This window comes from Cydia strobilella, chromosome 17, assembly GCF_947568885.1.
Source record: "Cydia strobilella chromosome 17, ilCydStro3.1, whole genome shotgun sequence".
In the NCBI taxonomy this organism is placed as follows: domain Eukaryota; kingdom Metazoa; phylum Arthropoda; class Insecta; order Lepidoptera; family Tortricidae; genus Cydia; species Cydia strobilella.
Window position 1 is genome coordinate 10,833,925 of NC_086057.1, and position 22,591 is coordinate 10,856,515.

Consider the following 22,591-nt stretch of genomic DNA (forward strand, 5'->3'; position numbering starts at 1 on the left):
CTATGGAGTTAATAATATAGTCGTATCGCCTGACGTCACAATAATATATATCTACTAGCTGTTGCCCGCGACTTCGTACGCGTGGATTTGTATGTTGGTGGTTATATATTTTACATGAGCATAGAACATTATGCAGCAAAAGATATCAGTAGGGACGGTTAATCATTTGTTAATAATTATACAACGCATGAAATTTGTCTTTCACCAAGTACGAAGTTTCAAGCTCCTAACTGAAAAAAATTGTTCTCGATATAATCCCTCTCAATCTCAACATTTAGATTTTCAAATCCACTAATTAAAAATTTTTTTTGCTCCCGATGCAAACTTTATTAATACAAACTTTTGAAACATGGTGTATTCAGTTTTCGTCTATTTTAATATACTTAATGCCCTTTTACCAAGTTTCATGTTCCTAGCTAAAAGGAAAACTTGTACAACATATAAACTTACATCCCCTTTTTAACATCCTTAGGGGTTGAATTATTAAGAACGTTGAAATAACTTTTTTTTTGTAATATTATTATTATATATTTGTATCTCCTTGGATATCACGGGCCTATAAATCCCGGTCTTTTGATAGGCTTGCGTGGGGATATAGATCCAACACGTAGAGGCCCCTTGGAGAGCTTTAATGTCATGTAGAACGCCTGCTGGAACCCGTTCACAGGCGTAACAATAGACACCCATGAACCGGTCGCAGCAGGCATTGGGACTATTGCAGAAAAAGTGAACAGTATACCGGTCTATGGATTGAAGTTTGGGTGGACAATGAGACTGGGCTATTGTAAAGAACTCCGGACACCTGCCATAACAATGTTAATACACGTTATCGAGGCAGGTGGTGACTTGCCGCTGACTAGATGGGCCCCTGAAACTGCTTATTATATATTATTATTATTTATGTTCTGCCTTTCTAAGAAGTTTTAATAAGCATTTGTAATGGATTCAAACTTTCAACCCCTTTTTAACCCTTTTAGGGGAAGAATATTTAAAAACGCTTAAATTACTCTTCTTGTATTCTAATAATATGCCTTTATACAAAGACTGAAGTCCTGTATTTAAAAAAAAGGTTTGATCTCCATACAAACTTTCAACCTCTTTTTTACCACCTTGTGGGATGAATTTTCAAAAATGCTGAAATAAGTTTTCTTCCCTTTTAATTAAATACCTTTCTAAGAAGTTTCAAGTACCTAGCTTAAAATAAAATTAGGACCCCTACAAATTTTCTACCCCTTTTTAACCCCTTTAAGGGGGGTGAATTTTTAAAATCGCTGAAATTACTTTTCTTCTGTGCTAATAATATACCTTTATACAAAGATTCCAGTCCCGCACTCAATAAAATGTTTGATTTCCATACAAACTTTCAACTCCCTTTTGACCACCTTGGGGGACGAATTTTTAAAAACGCTGAAATTCGTTTTCTTATTTTTTAATTATATATCTTTTACCCAAGGTTCGAATTCATAGCTTAAAATAAAACTTAAACCCCATACAAACTTTGGACCCTCATTTCATCCCCTTAGCGGGTGAATTTTGAAAAACCTCTTCTTAATGGATACTTTTTTATTGTGAAACATTCAGCTATCTAGGTCCAACGGTTTGGGCTGGGCATTGATTTAAGTGAGTCAGTCAGTCAGGACTTTTACGTTTATATATATAGATATACATTTTATTGAACTATTACGGGTACTGTATTTTGTCGAAAAGCAAAATATGACCATTCACTATGTGTCCATTAAAAAAAATTAAGTACAATGTCGCTACCTTCCATTTTTTTAAACAAGTCGAATTTTCTCTCAGTACCTACTTATACTTTTCAGTAAAACAAATATGACAGATTCATCGCATGCAAATTAAGTATGTCACGATCACGACTGTTGTAACCAAAAGGAAACGAACACTAGAGAATGCTTATCGAGTCACGTTCAGTTTGGGATTGAATTTAAACTGCATTAACATCATAATGAACCGATGTCAGAACCGACGTACTTACTCGTAAAGACTTTGTGAAAAATAATTAGTACAGTCGGATTCGAGATCGAGTCGAGAGATATGAAAGTCACAAAATTATGTGATCACAATATTATTACCTTGGACACCTTGGCGCTAAATATTTAAATATTTTGTATGTTTATTATCATTATCTTCCTCGCGTTGTCGCGGCTTTTTGCCACGGTTCATGGGAGTTTGGGGTCCGCTTGGCATCTAATCCCAAGTTTTATGAAAGCGACTGCCATCTGACCTTCTAACTCAGAAGGGAAACGAGGCCTTATTGGGTTAAGTTCGGGTTCTTCACGATGTTTTTCTTCAACGAAAAGCGATACCGCTGGACTACGGGTACCGGTGCTTTATATTTTGTATATTTCTAGGAAATAAAATAAACACACCTTATGTACTTACCTATTAAACTTATTTAAATGTATGTATACATTTATTTGATCTTATAGAATGGAGCGCGTAAAAATACATACTCGCCTTTTATGACTCTACAAAATAAAATCGTGTCAGATTTTTGGCGCGGTTATAGTGGTTATTTTCTTATGAAAGATTAAGCTGGAGCTTCAGTTGAGCTGCTGAAAGATCGGTAAAGTGACATTTTGGTCTAACAGCCACAACAGATACATAATTTGCAGTAATTTACAGTTTAATTTATACGTTTAACTGCACTTGTGACTTAAATTGGATTGCAAATCAATACTGTCAGAGCCACGTGATTCCAATTCACCGACGGACTACTGGACGACGGACTACTCGGAGCCCGGAGCTCTGTGCAAAGATTACTAACCAAACGGACTGTGAGGTCTATGAGTTTCTATTAGGTACAGTCGAGTTATAAAATTCAGTATAAGTAGGTATAAATTTGGAAAAATCGATTTAGGCCTAAATACATATTAAAAATAGTCTCCGCCTGAGGTTTCAGTTTCGGCATAAAAATCATGTTTCGGCCGAGTGTACCGTATCGTCCAAAAAAAAGCCGAACCTCTGTATTTTCGGTAGTCCAGTTCCAACCGCAGTTTCGGTTTTGGCATAAAAATCATGTTTCGGCCGAAGGTTCCGCTTCGGTCGAAACTAGAGCAAAACAGAACCTTCGGCTCGGCCTCGAAAATGTACCTAGTTATACTTCTTGTACCTACACAGTTTACACAATAAATATTTCTGATTTCGGTCAAACACTAACTAAAACCATAGTTGTGCATACTGAATCCTAAATGTAGTGTCCACATAGTCGGTGGACCTGAAGACTTCGGAAATATGCGAATGGATCCCCTCTGGTGTTGCGAATGTCCATGGGCGACGGTAATCGCTTACCAGCAGGTGATTCGTCTGCTCGTTTGCTTCCTATATCTTAAAAAATTGATTTGCTAACACTAAATCATATTGACGTTTTCAACCAAAAGGTACCACCTTGTCGCTTGTTTATAAGGTTGATTTCTAATTGAAGCTATATGGAAATAGCGCCTTACTGACAAGCGACAATAAGTACCCTTTTGGTTGAAGATGGCACTATAAACAGTATAATGCGACCGTAGTACATACCTATTACCTATCGTATTTTTCAAACAGCATGTGTACGGCGACAGATGCAATCTCCATATCATTTATAATCTTAAAACGCAAAATCTTGCATTATTGTACTATCCGTCACCATACCCATGTTGTTTGAAAAATACTATTATACCTAATGTAGAGCCATAAACGGCCACGGGCAATTGCACTTCATTATATTATAAATTATTAAGCCTTCATAAAGTGGGTAGAGTAGTTGTAAATGGCTATTGGCCAATGTCAAAAGAACGTGACTCTTTGCCATACTACTTACGGAAAAAAACAAAATATCAACGCAGTTTTACGGTTTAGGTGGTAATTGTTAATTATGTATTCAAGAGCGCCACAATAATAAGTTATTATTAATAACACACATCTTTGTTTTGTTTGCAAAACATTTCAAATGAATGTTGTCAAATTACTGATTCATATTCGTAATCTTCCTTAACATTTGGGTGGTGGTGGTGCGCACTTATTTAAGAGTACTTGCATATCTACACAATACAGCCGATGTTACACTGTCTCGTTCGCTAGTAAATGTATAAAATGTTTCTTTGTGCATGTGAAATTTCTATCAATGGTTCTTAAGTGTTTTATGTTGTTATAGGATAAGCTTACATAAAAATCTGAAACGTAATAGTACGTACAAACAGATTGTTAGTTTGTTGTGGTAGTGTACAAACGTGCAAAAATCATAGGAATGACTCGAACAAATCCCATTCGTGATATGAGTAATAAAACTAATGATACGATGTAAGGTATGTATTATACCGTCATACCTACATTGCATTTATTTAAGATACTTATGTCTCGTGCTGTGTGCAGGTTAAACGTAGATTCTATAACGAAATGATTAGTTAGTTAGATTAGAAAGTACATATAAACTAGTGGTGCACAAAACTCGTATCTAATAATGTACTCTATACTAAGTAACTACAACAGCTACCTACTTATTTCATGACTTATGATAATTGATATATAAACGCTGATATTGTGCTTAAAACATACCGATTTATTGTAGAGTAATTTTATTAATTAAAAAATACTTATTCTATTAACATTGATCATGAAGATGATATAATTTTATATATGTTCCCCTTAGAATTTGTTTATAAACTGTGTCATGCTAGTTATTCTATCAACCTGTACGAGTACCAATATATTCTAACTACTCTGTGTTACACAATAGTTGTATTCGCTCGTTCAATCCATTTGTGGTAGCACATTTAAATCGGCCTGCACATCTACGTACATTCGACCTAAAAACATGCATACAATAGAACATGGTGCACAAGTATGAACATATAATTATGTAACTTCCACCGTAGAATTGTACCATCGTACATACTGTCGTAGCCATCTTTCCTTTCTTCTTTTAATTTAAAGGCTTAAGGTCTACCCATGGCTAGCGTTGCTGTTAGTACAAACAACACTCTTAACTGTACATTGGTGGACCTTATTACAAAAAGGCTTAAGGTCCACCCATGGCTTGCGTTGCTGTTAGTACAAACAACACTCTTAACTGTACATTGGTGGACCTTATTACAAAAGGCTTAAGGTCCACCCATGGCTAGCGTTGCTGTTAGTACAAACAACACTCTAAGAGTGGTGGACCTTATTACAAAAGGCTTAAGGTCCACCCATGGCTAGCGTTGCTGTTAGTACAAACAACCCTCTTAACTGTACATTGGTAGACCTTATTACAAAAGGCATAAGATCCACCGATGTACACTTAACAGTAGGCGATAGTACTCGTACATCAATCTCGGGCCGACATACATAGGCGAGCCGGTGCTAATTCTTCGTACTTTTTCTTCAAAAGCTGTAGGCATATCGTCATAATATTATAGTGACGGCCAAAGTGACCAAATTTATCGTAACACCTCTGTTACCATAGAAATAAAGAATGTGTTCCGATATGTTTGGGCACTTTGGCAGTCACTATCTATTTGATCGGGCTACGATGTTTACCATTTTTTTTGCCAAATTTCCATACAAAGTGATCCGTTGTCATTGCTCTGTAGTATAGTGTAGGTATAGTTGACGTCGAGTATACATAGTGCTTGTATCTCAAGTTATTGAAACGTTACGTAAAACTGCTGGAGACTGTTTGTCTCGAGTTTATCGATTGTAGAAGTTTTAAGCACTGCGGTGTTAGCCGCTGCGGAATATCTGCTTTACATACCTAGTCTTTCCTGTTTCTGATACTGGGTATAATAGGTACTTGTAATTTTGAAACGAAATAAAATAATGACATAAGAAGAACTTTACTTTCGCGAACACGCTTTGGTTTTCCGAGCTGTATATTCTGATATGTGTCTTTTAACTGCACAATAAAAAGAATTCCACAATATTATTTCTTTTAAGGGTTTGGAATACCGATGGGTGCAAACCGGAAAGCTCAATGCAGATGGACCAATCACTGCCCTTTCATGGAACTTGGAGGGCACGCGGCTCCTCACCGGTGGGAAGATCTTGCAGCTTTGGCACCAAGCCTCACTTTATCAAGAGGACAGCCAACGTAAGTCAACCTCGCCGTTTTGAATTTTGTCTCATGATGGTCCGATTGCGTTCAAATCGATGTCTAGTCGTTCCGGGCGTATTTAAATAGGTACTAAAAACTGTTGGACACATCAAACGGAATTTATTTGTAAATCTGTAGTGTGTATGTGGTACATCTAATAACATTTTTGTTTCCCTATTCAGCGCACGACACTTTGGCGTTACACATCTTTACGAAGCATTCGTAACATACCTACCGGGAAAATTATGCAATCGGCTATTTCATCAGTCAAAGTGTCGTCTAGCCTTGTCTGCATCCATTCAGAAATGGAAAAGATCGTTTCATTAAATAATATGTACTTTTATACTACAACGAGCTAACACAATACAAAACTTCCTTTAGTCGCCTTTTGTTTGTCGTGTTTTGTGGTAACGTGCGCCCTTGAATCGGTTAAAAAAGAAAAGAAAAACTTTTTGGGTTAAATATGTTAACATTGTACAGTACTAAGAGCCTTGACAATCTAAATATTACGCGATTATTCATGAATTCGTCCTTTATACACATACAATGTCATCCGGAACCAAAGTTGAAAATGATTTCCTGAGCGAACAACTTTTCCATTAAGGGTAAATGCATTCTTCCTCAATTCTCCGATAAATAGTGACATAAATGTATCAGCCCAAAATCCTTTAAAAGCATAATAAATAAATCGCTAAGATATGCTTTTCACGTGACTATAATGTAATTCACTTTTGTCTGAAACACGATATGACTCAGGTTTTATCAGAATATACTCAGTGTTAGCACACTGAGATAATGGATAATATGGATAATCTTATTTTGAGCGCCACCTTAGTAAGAGTGGCGGTCGTTCAGAGGAAAATACGGACCATATAACACATGTAGGCTTTTTCGTCGGTGGCAAACAAGCAGCATATACTATAGCGGCGTAGCCTGCACGATTATAATTCTAGGGGTGTCTAATGCGCGTTGCCAGCCTTTTAAAAATATTTATTTCTTGAGAACTCCCTTGTCCCTTGAGGGGATCGGGTCACCTACGGCCACTTCCCTGAACGTCCACCTTCCAAATTCCTTAATGGTCCATTTCCTAGTTCGTCCGTTTCCTTATCCGGCCATTTCCCCGATTGACCACTGTTTTAATTCCTTCTATGTCCAGTTCCCCGAACGGCCGCTGTAAAAATTCCTTGTTTGTCCGATTCCCTGAACGGCCATTGTTAAAATAACTACTTTGTCCAATTCCCCGAACGTCCACTACAAAATTTACTAGTTTGTCCAATTCCCCGATTAGCCACTTTCTCATCATCATTAGGTCTTGTGCATCTTTACAGATGATTTAAGCAGCATCTATGAATTATGTTATCTACCGACAGCGTCGCTCGCCACCACGCCACTACCTTGAGGAACTTCGATAGAAAGCCCATTCCTCAGCCTCTATGCGCGGGTCATTTTATGTAAACTACTAAACATCGACGTAGTTACTTCACCGTACGCTGTGGTGGGCACTTAGGTATATATTATCAATGATGCGTAATATCATTTAAAATAGGAACATTATCAATTCAGGAATAAAAATACAATAGTTCGTTATGATCATTTTATAGCGATTACATTGATTCACCGTTTATGAGTGTATAATTAATTGCTCGAGCAATTTTGTTACATAACATAACGAAATAATCAATTATCAATAAATTAAGGGCTCGTGTTGTAAACAAGTTTTAATTATACCGCGTGATACATTTTAAATATTAAATAACCAGCTATTGCTGTAGGTCTCGGCGAATTATTACAATAACAGCTAAAACGTAAATGTCAACCACAATATATCCTCGGGAGTTATGACAACCTAATGAGTGAGCCAGAAACGTAACTCATGACCCCCACCGAATAAGTAATTATGTCTGTGGTATTCTGTGATGCGTAGGTCCCTGTTCATATTATGTATTCTGAAACACGTAGCTTCCTGTTAAATCGGGCTAGTTTCAATATGAGCGTTTTCGCATTATTCTATGTCATCGTATGTTCCTACCATTTCTGTGCGTGTTCTGTATGTTGACTTCTCGCCGTGAATAAATTGTGGGGTTTTCTTGGTGTAATTTTTTCAATTTTAAATAAAAGTCCGAAATTATGTAAAAAGGCGACTGATTTTATTCCCTTGACAGATGTGAGTGACGTTGACATAAATCCTTTTTCTTTTTAATCTGAACATGCCGCCCGCCAAGAACGATTGTTCTTAACTAAGTTTGATTACAATGCAATGCTAATATTAAACAAAACAAGTCAATTGTAATCATCATGATAATAACTCTCATATAAATCTTTCGATAGCTCTGATAAGGTTCGCAGAACATAAACATTCCCTTCAACTTGAAAACATAACATAACAATCATAAAACAGTTAAGTGAACCATTCGTTACATGAAATCAATAAAACATTAAATAACACCAATTTGTGTTATGAATAATTAAAAATAATAATACAATACATTGAAACAAACAATTAATCTGCTAAAGGTAAGACACAAAGTTTAGACACTGGTCGTTTAATTAAAGAATTTTCATAGCGCAACGTGACAACCCGCGTAACGTTGTCCACTCCAGGGTGCTTTTCAACAATTTGACCTAACAACCACCGAGCTGGAGGCAAATCAAGCTGCTTTACAAGAACAACCTGTGTCCACTTATATCTTTGCATGAAACGTGTAAGATATTCTTGCGACCAACGCCGCCAGAAGTCTTGTAACATTCGCTGTAAAAGTTGCCATCTTCTTAATGAACTAACTAGCAAATGTTCGTAGTTATGATCCGGAACAGTTAGTAAAGGTTCACCCACAAGAAAATGTCCGGGTATTAAGGGCAACAAAATCTTCGTTTGTCTTCATCTAATTCGGCGTAATGCAGAATTATTAGTGTTAACCCTGAAGGGTTCCGTACCATTACGGAAAAAAACAGCAATAAAATCACGTTTGTTGTATGGGAGCCCCATTTAAATATTTATATTATTCTGTTTTTAGTATTTGTGGTTATAGCGGCAACAGAAATACATCATCTGTGAAAATTTCAACTATCTAGCTATCACGGTTCATGAGATACAGCCTGGTGACAGACAGACAGACGGACGGACAGCGGAGTCTTAGTAATAGGGTTCCGTTTTTACCCTTTGGGTACGGAACCCTAAAAATGGTTTTGACCGGTCTTTTTAAAGGTACCCGACCGTTAAAGTAGCATTCCGGTACCGGTATCAACACTTAAGGTATCCAATTGTCATCATTTAATTTCACTTTGATCTTAAATCCGTCAAGTCCGTATTATAAAATGTCAACTCCGTTACAAATTAAATTAAATAAAAAAAATAGTCTTAAAAATCAAAATGATCCTTAGCTAAAAACTAGGGCTCGCGGTCGCGTCCAGTTTTCGTGTATCCGTCGCCGGGGCCCCGTTCTCGTGTTACACCGGATTTGTGGCCCGTTCGGAACGGGTAATTAGGGTCTGTGTAATTAAGGTCTGTGTAGTCCGAAGAATCACAAGTTTAATATCGAACAATAACACATTAACAATAACAAGCGAAACAAAAAAAACAGAACCGCGAGGACCGTGGCTCCGGAGCCGAACGCAGGTCCGTTCCCGAACGCACTACACGGGCACGGACTTCAACGGGTTCGTGTAGTTCGGACGCTTAGCACCGCTGGGGCTAAGAACACGGACACACGGGTTGGCGTGTAGCACGGATACCGGGAGCCCTACTAAAAACATCACTCATCTAGTATAATTATAATATGATATATGGTTAAAAGGCGGCATTACGGTATATTTTTGCATTATTTGGTATTTAAAAAAATGTGTGAAGTTTTATTTTGTATGATTAAATTTGTTCTAATACCATTACATTGAATTCAAGAGATCTAAACAGTGCTGAAATTTGAGATGAAATGACAGACTCCGCGAGCCATTCCATTTAAGGAGTACACGCGCCGCCGTCATGTGGACTATATTCGTGAAGGATGAAAGTGTCTCATATACTAGTATAGGTAAACATATATAATAATATTATTTAAAAAAATTATGAATGCACAAAGCAAACCAAAAAAAAACCATGAAAATAATGTGCAACCAAAATTTATCAAACACTGAAAATTCATTACTTTTTCCGTTATAGGATGACCGTCCTTTTATCCATATGTGTTTCGTCATCTAGCGGCATTTTCATATATGAAATATTATCAATTTATACCTAGGTAATAGGTATCTATATTAAAACCGTTCACCTTCACACACACAACTAGAAAATTTACAGCAATAAGAAACAAAACCTTTAAATAGAAGTCACTAAAAATATAGGTACCCACTCAATGTGTGTGTGTAAAACAATGTATGGTCATTAGATTATCTGATGTAAAATGGGTGTGCGGCAAACGCATCGCGCTAAACGCTGCGTTTATCGCATAAAACAAAAGCAAGCTTTATGGTTTTACTATCATTGCAGCAAGTTCCGGTGTAACATTCCAAATCGGCGGCAGCGACAAAGACGACAAGCCGCCGAAGTTGCAGGATGAAGAAGAGCCCGTAAGTCTAAGTCTAAATAATTTTCGTGACATAGTGGTTTTTCTCATGTGACATAGAGGTCTTTTATTTTAACCTATATTAAATTACGACGAAAAAACTTAATATTGCGTTTCTACGACGCTCAGCAAAATACATCGAAACTAATTTCACTCGTGTGACACGATTAACTCCATGTGTAAAAATTTTCATTTTGACAGACATCCATTTAGTGCAAAATTTCGATTCGACTTCAATAGGGTATTTGACTGTATTTAAAACGAATTATTTTACACCATGCATGAAATAAAGCACCAGAAGATTAATAGAGAAACGTAGACAGCAGTTATTTTTAGACACAATTTCTATTTTAACCCGTATAAAACTATAAAGAGTAGGTAATTTGATTGTGACGTCACATGCTAGTGTTTCATATAAATTTAATAGTAGCAAATTCGTTTTGACAGTTCGAAAAAATAAACTGATTTGATTAGTAGTAAAATACCCTTATTTCACATGTCTGTTGATCTCCGCGTACAAATTTCCATCCTACATTAATTATAAGTACTACAAAATCATTTAGACGGATTATATCGCCTATGTATAATGAATTTAAAATATTCGAACCCTTTACAGCGTTCGTGGTCAACGGGTGACTGAGGAAAATATGTTTTATTTCATGAATTACTATCGCGGTAACCGATGACAACAAAATATTTAAAAAGATGCATCCGATATATCTTTAAAAAAAATTATCTGCTAAATCTAGAAATAAGATCTTTAGTATAAATCTGTAGAATTAGAAACAATCCGTTTAACCTACAGATCCTAACAGATTAGATAACGTTCTAAATTGACTGTTTACTTTCTTTTCCTAACAACATCATGTTCTAATTTAAATTACAACTCTATACTGATTATCACAAGGTTGTTTCTCCAATGAACAAATGAATAAGATAAGAGGTTTATTAAGTAAGCGCCAAAATGGATACATGCACTGACAGTGTGATATCATTGTTTGTTGTTACCTGATATCAGTTGATATGGAATACGGACGGAATCGAATTTAATTATATTCACATCAGCATTCTTCTTTTTGAAAGAGTAACGAACTTTAATATATAATTAACATGTGTTAATTTTCATGTGTTTGTTTTGATTAACCAATAACCAAACATTTTGATGTACATAGTATAAAATTATGTCAATAAAGGTGGCAGACTAATGCTTAATACATTTTTAAATTCAATTTGTATTGCTATGAAGATCGACTCTCTCACAGCGGCATACTGATACGTTGCGTATCTTTCATTGTGCATCCTCCTCTCTGATAACAGAGCGCACTATTGTGTATAGAGTGGACCGCACCAGGTTACCGTGTAAAATATTATTATTTTATTTATTTATATAGAAACAAACCATTCTTATAAAACGTGTAGGTAAATAGGCTGACAGCTTGAATTTTTTACAATGTAGACCTATAGGTAGGTATAGGTTTCCTGTATGTAATTTTTATTTTATTTTTAAACTTGATACTATGAAATGCTATCTGAGTATAACAAATTTACGATATAAGTATGTATAACCGAATATGACCGTAACTAAATAATGGGTACACAATTGGGCCATTTTTCAATTCCCCTATACCTGCGATACCCTGTCCAGATTGACAAAATTTGCCGACGATTTCCAATGAAACGTAACCGTCAACCTTGTTATCAGCGGTTAAAGTCGATTTTGCATTAACACAATCCATTTGCAGGGTTGGCTTTGCGTATGGCAGTGTCAGACGGCGACGCCAGCGCATCACCTCGCCTTTTCACCAGACGGTGTTCTCTTCGCTACGTCAGGAGTCAACGATAGATTAGTTAAGATCTGGTATCAAAATAAAGGTAATTCAATTTATCTGTTAGATACGCGAACGGTAGAAAAAATTCAAGTTGTGTCTCTAGATATATCAATATACTGATAAGAGACATACAGGGTATTCTTATTATGTCTGACCATACTCTGAGGTCTAGTACTCTGTAGATTATACTGAACAACTTTTAATTATGACGCCAACCCCGAAATAGCATAAAAAAGTAAAAGTATAGTAAAAGTTGTTCAGTATGACCTACATATTCACCCGTCTGAGTATGGCAAGACATAACAAAAACATTAGGCTTAGCTGCATTTATATTTTTGCGTTTGACTGTAGGTATTATTCGCCGTTTATAAATAATATAGTCTGCATACTTCACATAGATCCTAACTTAATAGATTCGTTCTGCGGGCAGCAGTCAGGTCAAACTTCAACTTCAAAGGTTGCTGTCAATGTTGTTCATACATAATGCGGGTTTGACCTGACCGCTGACCGCAGAACGTATCCAGTGTGGCAAATCCTTAATTGGGTAATGGTAAATAAATTAAAAATATATTACACTAAATTTCTAACACGTGCGTAATGCACCGTTCATTTAATAACAAAAATCATTAGCCGAATTACATTACGCGTCGTGAAATTTAAAATTTGAACTCTAAGATAGAGAGTTCTAAGGCTCAAATTCAATTGTATTAAACAGGTCTATTTCGCTGTTTCAATTTTGCGGTTACAATACATAAACGCCCTATGTTTATTGACATGTGTTAATCTGACTTAATTCGATTAATGTTTACCTCACGTATTAGTAAGCCTTAGTCACGTGCTGTGTATTAAACAGTTGTATTTACATTTTTTGAAGCACGGAGGCAATCTCAAGAACTAATTTGACATACAGCGCTGTGGGTGGGCTTAAATTGTTCCAAATTAAGTGTACTTTCAACATTACAAAGCAACTATTGTCAAAAAACCCATTGTTCTTTAATTAAACTTCCGACACTAAAAAAGAGGAAAACTACGCAGGGAGCACAACTTTTATGCAAAAATGCACGTTTTGCGTTTTAAAATTTGACTCCTCTATTTATTTTATACTATGATAAGATAAGATAAAGATAAAAATCAATTTATTCAAGTAGGATCTGTTGGATCGCTTTTGCATCGTCAAAAATCTACATTTTATCTTAAACGAAATTAATACTAGACTAGAAATAAATCATGCATGCGCATAAAGTGCGACTAACTAATGGTAGTTACATCATATGGTTATTAATGTGCTAGTTTGTATTTCAGTATTGATACACGCGCAAGGCGAGCACGCGTCGTCCGACCTCAACTACACGTTCATATACGTCGCGCATCCGCGAGCGGTCACGCATCTGTCATGGCGGAAAACGAGCAAATATATGCCCAAGTGAGTCTTACTTAAACTAAGATAAGAAGTGGTAAACTAGAGCAGTGTAACATCTGTCATATAATTTACAAACAATGCGCAATTTTTGTATACAAGTCGTTTTCTGATAAGGAAGTTTTGTAACATTTTAGAACTTTTTCGTAATTGTTAATGTTGAATATAACTTTTGTTAAGTTGGCATGTAATAAGTGCAACAACTAACCGTATATTGTCGGACGATATGTAGTCCTGTATGTCTAAAAAAATTTTGATTGTATAAGATGTGTATATATGCTGTACGTGTACAACTGTACATAATGTAATGTAATGTGTTTGTGTACAGCGTCATATGTTTAGTGATAACTGAATTGTCAAACGTCATTTTTTGAGAAATAGAATGACCGCATAATATACAGAGCTATGCAGCGCCAACTTTAATTAATATTTCCAGGGGCAGCGTCGGCAACGTGCTAGTGACATCATGCGTGGACAACATCTGTCGCGTGTGGTCGGAAACCTTACTCCCGGACGACGAGTGGGGCGGCTGCGTGACGGCGCACAGCCGCTCGCCGCCGCGCCGCCAGCGCGCCACGCACCGCCACAAGCACCGCTTCATGCAGCGCCTGAAGCACATGAAGTGAGTGTCGGTACTGTAGTGTAGTGGACCGCGTGTGTCGGAGACGCTATACTCCCGGACGACGAGTGGGGCGGCTGCGTGACGGCGCACAGCCGCTCGCCGCCGCGCCGCCAGCGCGCCACGCACCGCCACAAGCACCGCTTCATGCAGCGCCTGAAGCACATGAAGTGAGTGTCGGTACTGTAGTGTAGTGGACCGCGTGTGTCGGAGACGCTATACTCCCGGACGACGAGTGGGGCGGCTGCGTGACGGCGCACAGCCGCTCGCCGCCGCGCCGCCAGCGCGCCACGCACCGCCACAAGCACCGCTTCATGCAGCGCCTGAAGCACATGAAGTGAGTGTCGGTACTGTAGTGTAGTGGACCGCGTGTGTCGGAGACGCTATACTCCCGGACGACGAGTGGGGCGGCTGCGTGACGGCGCACAGCCGCTCGCCGCCGCGCCGCCAGCGCGCCACGCACCGCCACAAGCACCGCTTCATGCAGCGCCTGAAGCACATGAAGTGAGTGTCGGTACTGTAGTGTAGTGGACCGCGTGTGTCGGAGACGCTATACTCCCGGACGACGAGTGGGGCGGCTGCGTGACGGCGCACAGCCGCTCGCCGCCGCGCCGCCAGCGCGCCACGCACCGCCACAAGCACCGCTTCATGCAGCGCCTGAAGCACATGAAGTGAGTGTCGGTACTGTAGTGTAGTGGACCGCGTGTGTCGGAGACGCTATACTCCCGGACGACGAGTGGGGCGGCTGCGTGACGGCGCACAGCCGCTCGCCGCCGCGCCGCCAGCGCGCCACGCACCGCCACAAGCACCGCTTCATGCAGCGCCTGAAGCACATGAAGTGAGTGTCGGTACTGTAGTGTAGTGGACCGCGTGTGTCGGAGACGCTATACTCCCGGACGACGAGTGGGGCGGCTGCGTGACGGCGCACAGCCGCTCGCCGCCGCGCCGCCAGCGCGCCACGCACCGCCACAAGCACCGCTTCATGCAGCGCCTGAAGCACATGAAGTGAGTGTCGGTACTGTAGTGTAGTGGACCGCGTGTGTCGGAGACGCTATACTCCCGGACGACGAGTGGGGCGGCTGCGTGACGGCGCACAGCCGCTCGCCGCCGCGCCGCCAGCGCGCCACGCACCGCCACAAGCACCGCTTCATGCAGCGCCTGAAGCACATGAAGTGAGTGTCGGTACTGTAGTGTAGTGGACCGCGTGTGTCGGAGACGCTATACTCCCGGACGACGAGTGGGGCGGCTGCGTGACGGCGCACAGCCGCTCGCCGCCGCGCCGCCAGCGCGCCACGCACCGCCACAAGCACCGCTTCATGCAGCGCCTGAAGCACATGAAGTGAGTGTCGGTACTGTAGTGTAGTGGACCGCGTGTGTCGGAGACGCTATACTCCCGGACGACGAGTGGGGCGGCTGCGTGACGGCGCACAGCCGCTCGCCGCCGCGCCGCCAGCGCGCCACGCACCGCCACAAGCACCGCTTCATGCAGCGCCTGAAGCACATGAAGTGAGTGTCGGTACTGTAGTGTAGTGGACCGCGTGTGTCGGAGACGCTATACTCCCGGACGACGAGTGGGGCGGCTGCGTGACGGCGCACAGCCGCTCGCCGCCGCGCCGCCAGCGCGCCACGCACCGCCACAAGCACCGCTTCATGCAGCGCCTGAAGCACATGAAGTGAGTGTCGGTACTGTAGTGTAGTGGACCGCGTGTGTCGGAGACGCTATACTCCCGGACGACGAGTGGGGCGGCTGCGTGACGGCGCACAGCCGCTCGCCGCCGCGCCGCCAGCGCGCCACGCACCGCCACAAGCACCGCTTCATGCAGCGCCTGAAGCACATGAAGTGAGTGTCGGTACTGTAGTGTAGTGGACCGCGTGTGTCGGAGACGCTATACTCCCGGACGACGAGTGGGGCGGCTGCGTGACGGCGCACAGCCGCTCGCCGCCGCGCCGCCAGCGCGCCACGCACCGCCACAAGCACCGCTTCATGCAGCGCCTGAAGCACATGAAGTGAGTGTCGGTACTGTAGTGTAGTGGACCGCGTGTGTCGGAGACGCTATACTCCCGGACGACGAGTGGGGCGGCTGCGTGACGGCGCACAGCCGCTCGCCGCCGCGCCGCCAGCGCGCCACGCACCGCCACAAGCACCGCTTCATGCAGCGCCTGAAGCACATGAAGTGAGTGTCGGTACTGTAGTGTAGTGGACCGCGTGTGTCGGAGACGCTATACTCCCGGACGACGAGTGGGGCGGCTGCGTGACGGCGCACAGCCGCTCGCCGCCGCGCCGCCAGCGCGCCACGCACCGCCACAAGCACCGCTTCATGCAGCGCCTGAAGCACATGAAGTGAGTGTCGGTACTGTAGTGTAGTGGACCGCGTGTGTCGGAGACGCTATACTCCCGGACGACGAGTGGGGCGGCTGCGTGACGGCGCACAGCCGCTCGCCGCCGCGCCGCCAGCGCGCCACGCACCGCCACAAGCACCGCTTCATGCAGCGCCTGAAGCACATGAAGTGAGTGTCGGTACTGTAGTGTAGTGGACCGCGTGTGTCGGAGACGCTATACTCCCGGACACGAGTGGGGCGGCTGCGTGACGGCGCACAGCCGCTCGCTGCCGCGCCGCCAGCGCGCCACGCACCGCCACAAGCACCGCTTCATGCAGCGCCTGAAGCACATGAAGTGAGTGTCGGTACTGTAGTGTAGTGGACCGCGTGTGTCGGAGACGCTATACTCCCGGACGACGAGTGGGGCGGCTGCGTGACGGCGCACATAAAAAATATTGCTGAAACGTGATACAGGACGGAATAAATATTTCAACACAATCCATAAAGACCCACTGTGTGAGCATGAGAAGTGAAAAAGTATAATAGTCTTTCCAAACCAATTTGTCAGTAGCAAAAGCCCAAACTCAAATTTTCAAACAATTGCCGGGCGCCTACTAAAGTTTACATCCTACTGATAAGGAGTAGGTTGTTACTAAAGTAAATTTTTTTTGCAGGACATGCTTCCACATACGACGGAACGCGCAGTCGTCTAAGCAGCCCGGAGCGCCCATCCCCACTTTACCCTCGACGTATAGTGCACACGACTTCCATAACCCTTATCACGCCACATCTTATACTGGAGGTTAAATACCCATTTTTAGACAGACTTTTTTGTAGTCGATATTTCTTTTCGTTAGATTTGGATAAAATTTATTTATTTAAAACTTTATTGCACATCAAAAAAGGTACAAACGGCGGGCTTAATGCCTCATGACAATAAAATTTGACTATGTCGAAGAGCTCTTCGTTCTAGGTGGAATAAATACGAAATAACAATTTGGGACTAAAATAATGTATGTAATTTTCCGTTGAGTTACGTTTTTGTAACTCAGTGAAAGAATTTTTTGGGACATACGTTGAAATTCCGTTTATTATGTACAGCTTATTGAGTAGTTTGCATATGTTTTGTGTTTTTTTAGGTCTTCATTTCCATTTAGCAGCATCTATAAACGCAGAGACAGACATTCCCCTAGTGCCATCGCTGGCTGGCGGCGGGCGGTTCATACTGCACTGGCTACACAATAAGGAAATGCATTTCACCAGCCAAGCTGAAGCCATACTGCATGATCTTACTAAAAAGGTAATCCATGTTCGCTAGGTGTTTCGCACGACTAGTGCTGCCCTCATTTTGTCGGCTTTTCTACGTTAAATCTTATGGAGTAAAATTCGTTCCAACGGCTACCGCTAGTATTAATGTTTGACATTCCATAAGATTACATGTGTTTGTGACAATCAGCGCCACTTCTCCCTCCGACTTCGCACCTTTGCCAATAGTTCCTTAGGGTGGTATTACACCTGTCCAATTTATTTTTCCAATGTGTATTTGCGTCTCACATTTTGCTTAGTGAGAGAGTAAAACGCAATGCACATTGGACAAAGAAATTGGACAGGGTATATTTCGAACCGTCGATACGTAAACCCTTCGAGTGTGTCTGTATATTTCGACCTAGGTTTGTTAGAATATCAATAGGAGTATTTAAAATGGTCACAAGTTTAAAAAATGCTCGTACAAAAAGTACTTTAAGCGATTGTAATAAAGTATTAAATATGTTTGTTAACAGGTTTTAGATAAAGAAGAGTCTGAAGAAGGAGGTTCAGAACACACCACGCATCCGGACGGAGATAATGACGCGAGTATGACTATGAATTCTTAATACATTTACATATTGTTCATGCATTTATAATGCATTGAGGAGTGATTTACAGAAGATTTACGCAATTTTGATTGTTTTCAAATAATCGTACGACCAATATGAGACCTCCATTTTTTTTAAATCTTGTTTTTGAACAAATCACTTCTTAATTATTAAAAAACTTCTGGTTTTAGAGATCTTGATCTTGGTGACATAAGAGCAAAAAACTAAATATGGCGCTCTCTCGATATCAGCTTGGTTTTATTTTGTATTTAATTTTTTTATTTATAACATCGCTTATGGTGTTATATTCACACACTCAACATTGTCATTGAGGTACAACTGTCTCCAAAACCGTAACGTAAACCTGTACTTCATATCTCATAATTATACCTCAGAAACATTAGGTACGTGGCCTCGGCTAAGTAACTAGGGCAACTGAAAGCTATTTTGAATCGTTAGCAGGCAAAACTTATCACTTTGTTTGATGTTAATAAGACATTACATAAATTACCGTCTGATCTGAAAGGGACAGGCTCATTCAATGCGTTTAAAACTAAATTATCGCAATACATTTTAAACCACTACCCTTAAAAAAAATAAAAAAAAATGTGTGAGCGTGTACCTCTCGAGCTCGACTTTAATGCTACCGTAAATAGGATAACTTTTACTTATAACTCTGTTCTCGTGTAAGTGACTTGTATGTCTTTTATGAGAATAAATATCTTTAAACCTAAACCTACATTACTTAGGTACAGTCGGCAGCAGAAGTTGCTAAGCGGGCGAGGTGTTCAAAATTACCTTGACACGCTCCTTATTCTCTTAAGGTGGTTCGACTAGGTTACCCAAAGCTTAAACCCCGCTAGATGGCGTCACTTTCGCAAATTTTCAGGTTTTATTTTTTTGTGGAATAGTGTTGGTATCTGTATACTTAAAAGTATGTTTAGCGCACTCTTTACATAAATATTGAACTATTATAATAAACATTGAATACTTCATTAGTGCAAAAAACACTTTTAAAGTCGACAGAGTGTTTCTGTCATGCTATTTCCTACTATTACTCACACATGCAAACAGTGTTTCCGTGATGCTTGTAGTAGACAATTTCATGCAGTATAAGTATGCTGCAATGGCGTTGCGGTATGTTCGTGGAAATACGTGCAAGAGGATTCGGGTTCGAGACTGGTACGTCAGGGGTACTTTTTTTGTCCTTTTTGTGTTATCTTATGTTTCTTATACCTTTTATTCTTCGAATTCTTGTCCGATTCCAATATAACCGAAATATATTTCAGTGATATCGGAAACGGCTCTAACGATTTCGATGAAATTTGCTGTAAGGGGTTCGATCTAGCTAGGTCTTATCTCTGGGAAAACGAGCATTTTTGAGTTTTTACTTATGTTTTCTTTTTCTCCCAGATATTCAGTATTATTAATAAATTAGTTTATAACGTTTTATAAAAATATGTGACGTTTTGAACTAAAAGGTACCACATTGTCGATTGTCGATTAGGTTGATTTCATTTTGAAGCTTTATGGAAATATGACAACAATAAGTAGGTACCCGTTTGGTTGAAAACGCCACATATATTGAAAACCTGACTTTCACAAATCTCACCTTTTTGGGTTCTTTCAACTCAAAAAGGATGGAGAATACTGACGATTCTTAGTAGCACTAGCCCAAGGAAGTCCAGGTTTGTAAGTGTCAGGTATCAGTTTTTTTTAAAGCGCTAAATATAGTTCTACAAGTAAAGCAATCCCTTACTGCCCAGCCTCTATAGTATTTTTCAAACTGGAAGGGTACGATGATAGATTTCATCTCCATACAATTTATAACCTAATAATGCCAAATGTTGCAAAATTATATTGAATTGAGATCTATCATCGTACCCTTGCAGTTTGAAATAGTTATTTACGATACAAGTGCGGAAAAGAGAAAATTCGAAACGAGTGGCGACAGATTAAAACACGACCGCAGAGAGTGTTTTAAATCGACACGAGTTGCGAATTACCTATTCGCACGTGTATCGTACAACGTTCTACAGTACATATGGCCCTTTAAACTTTCGACATATGCATGAAAAGTGCTCTTTACGCACTAGGGCGAGAAAGTTGCACCATATGTACTGTAAAATACTTTTTAGTACATATGGTGCTACATATACGTTACCGCCCTAGTGCGGTAATTAGTACAATACGTGCATATGTCGAAAATGTAAAGGACCATAATTATGTACTGTAAAACGTTGTACAATACACGTGCGAAAAGGGAATTCGCAACTCGTGTCGATTAAAACACTTCCTTCGGTCGTGTTTCTATTTATCGCCACTCGTTGCCAATTTCCTACTTTTCGCACTTGTATCGTAATGTACTAATAATAAAGTAGTAATTGTAAAATAAAATTAAAACTTTTTTTATTTTTATTTTTTTGGATTCAAGTAGGTACAGTGAGTAACAACATTGCATGGCCTTCTAATTATAACTATTATAGAAAACGGGATATTTATCATGTTTATTTATATTATTTATTTCTCGATATTTTGGCCGGTCTTGCAAGACCAGTCGTTGTGGAGATCCCTGGGGAGGCCTATGTCCAGCAGTGGATGTCTTGTTGGTGTAGATGGATTCACACAACAAATGAAATAACATTTTTTCATATTTGTTATCCGTAGTTGTCCCTGTACCTGAAAGAAAAATAATATCATGATAGCACAAAATCTCTAATGTTATAGGAAGAAAGATGATGCAACAATATGGATTCTAATAAAGTTATCATTTACTTACCTAGTAATAATTGTGTTTTTCATTCATAGACAAAATTCCATAATTTTCATCCCCAGGAAATGTTTTATTTTACTTTATTGCAGTGAGGATGTCCTGATTTTTTCTGGCTAATGAAGGAAAACATTTTATTTCCAAGAATGCCTCTCCATTTTGCACAATACCTAAAAAAACCTAGAGTTAGTGACACATTGACTATTCGGCAACCAAAACAGTAATAATTACATTATATAGGTATGGTTCACTGCTTATATCTACCATTACGGAAGAAGTGAGAATTATTTTCTAAAAATATCGGCACGAGAAAATTACAATGTACAATGAAGGAATGAAACTGTACCTACCTTACGAAACTTTACCATCATGAATTCCGCTTCAATTGAGTCTTAATTTTTCTGGATTATCGCGGACCAGAACACCGATGATTTTTGTAACTTGATTTAGACGTTGCTATCATTTTCAATTTATACAAACAAATTGACAAACACTGTCAAATAAAAATGCACTAAACATGACGGCACTGCAAATCCTGCCAGGTCGGCCAGGCAACGTCGCCAACGTCATAGAGTGGCAACGCCGCACGCAACGTATTTGTACACGACATTTGTGACACACACATACGTAAAATTGATGAAAAAATTACGTTGATTTATGTATGATTTCTGTATGAAACAAAGTTTTTCTATTAATTTAGCGCAAACGAATATTCGAAAGTAGATAAATGAGCAAATATTTGTGTAGTAATAGTGTGTAGTGCCTAAATTAAAGCAGATTGAATTTTGTATGAAAATCGAACCACCTTAAGGCGGTTCCCTGAGCCAGAAGGCGAAAAATCTCCTTATATGATCATGTTTTTCTAAGAGACGTTGATATTCGTAGACGTGGAAAAAATATATGTAGTTCTTGACTATATTATCTTTAACAACATAGCTTCCGATACACGAATTATGACACTTCGCTCGATACAATTAATTCCCAAAGTCACCTCTAACTCGGACTTTTAAGCCTACTTTACTCGGTTATTTATTATGTGATACTATAAACAAAAAAAGAAGAAAAAACAATCTTAACATAAATAGTAATTTCATAGCTTTAGAAGTTCGATATTTTAAGGTAACGTTTTTAAAATAAATAAAAACCGACAAA

The 22,591-nt window shown here is 40.0% G+C and overlaps 1 protein-coding gene across 1 annotated transcript in view; it reads left to right on the forward strand.

Moving 5' to 3' along the window:
• The window catches only part of LOC134748739 (dmX-like protein 2), an 86,344-nt gene that overhangs the window by 9,075 nt on the left and 54,678 nt on the right, over positions 1-22,591 (forward strand). The window contains exons 3-10 of the mRNA XM_063683515.1: positions 5,914-6,067; positions 10,554-10,633; positions 12,372-12,501; positions 13,761-13,881; positions 14,312-14,497; positions 17,488-17,615; positions 17,953-18,113; positions 18,595-18,667. Of these exons, the coding sequence (XP_063539585.1) occupies positions 5,914-6,067; positions 10,554-10,633; positions 12,372-12,501; positions 13,761-13,881; positions 14,312-14,497; positions 17,488-17,615; positions 17,953-18,113; positions 18,595-18,667 (1,033 nt within the window). The remainder of the gene's footprint in view (positions 1-5,913; positions 6,068-10,553; positions 10,634-12,371; positions 12,502-13,760; positions 13,882-14,311; positions 14,498-17,487; positions 17,616-17,952; positions 18,114-18,594; positions 18,668-22,591) is intronic.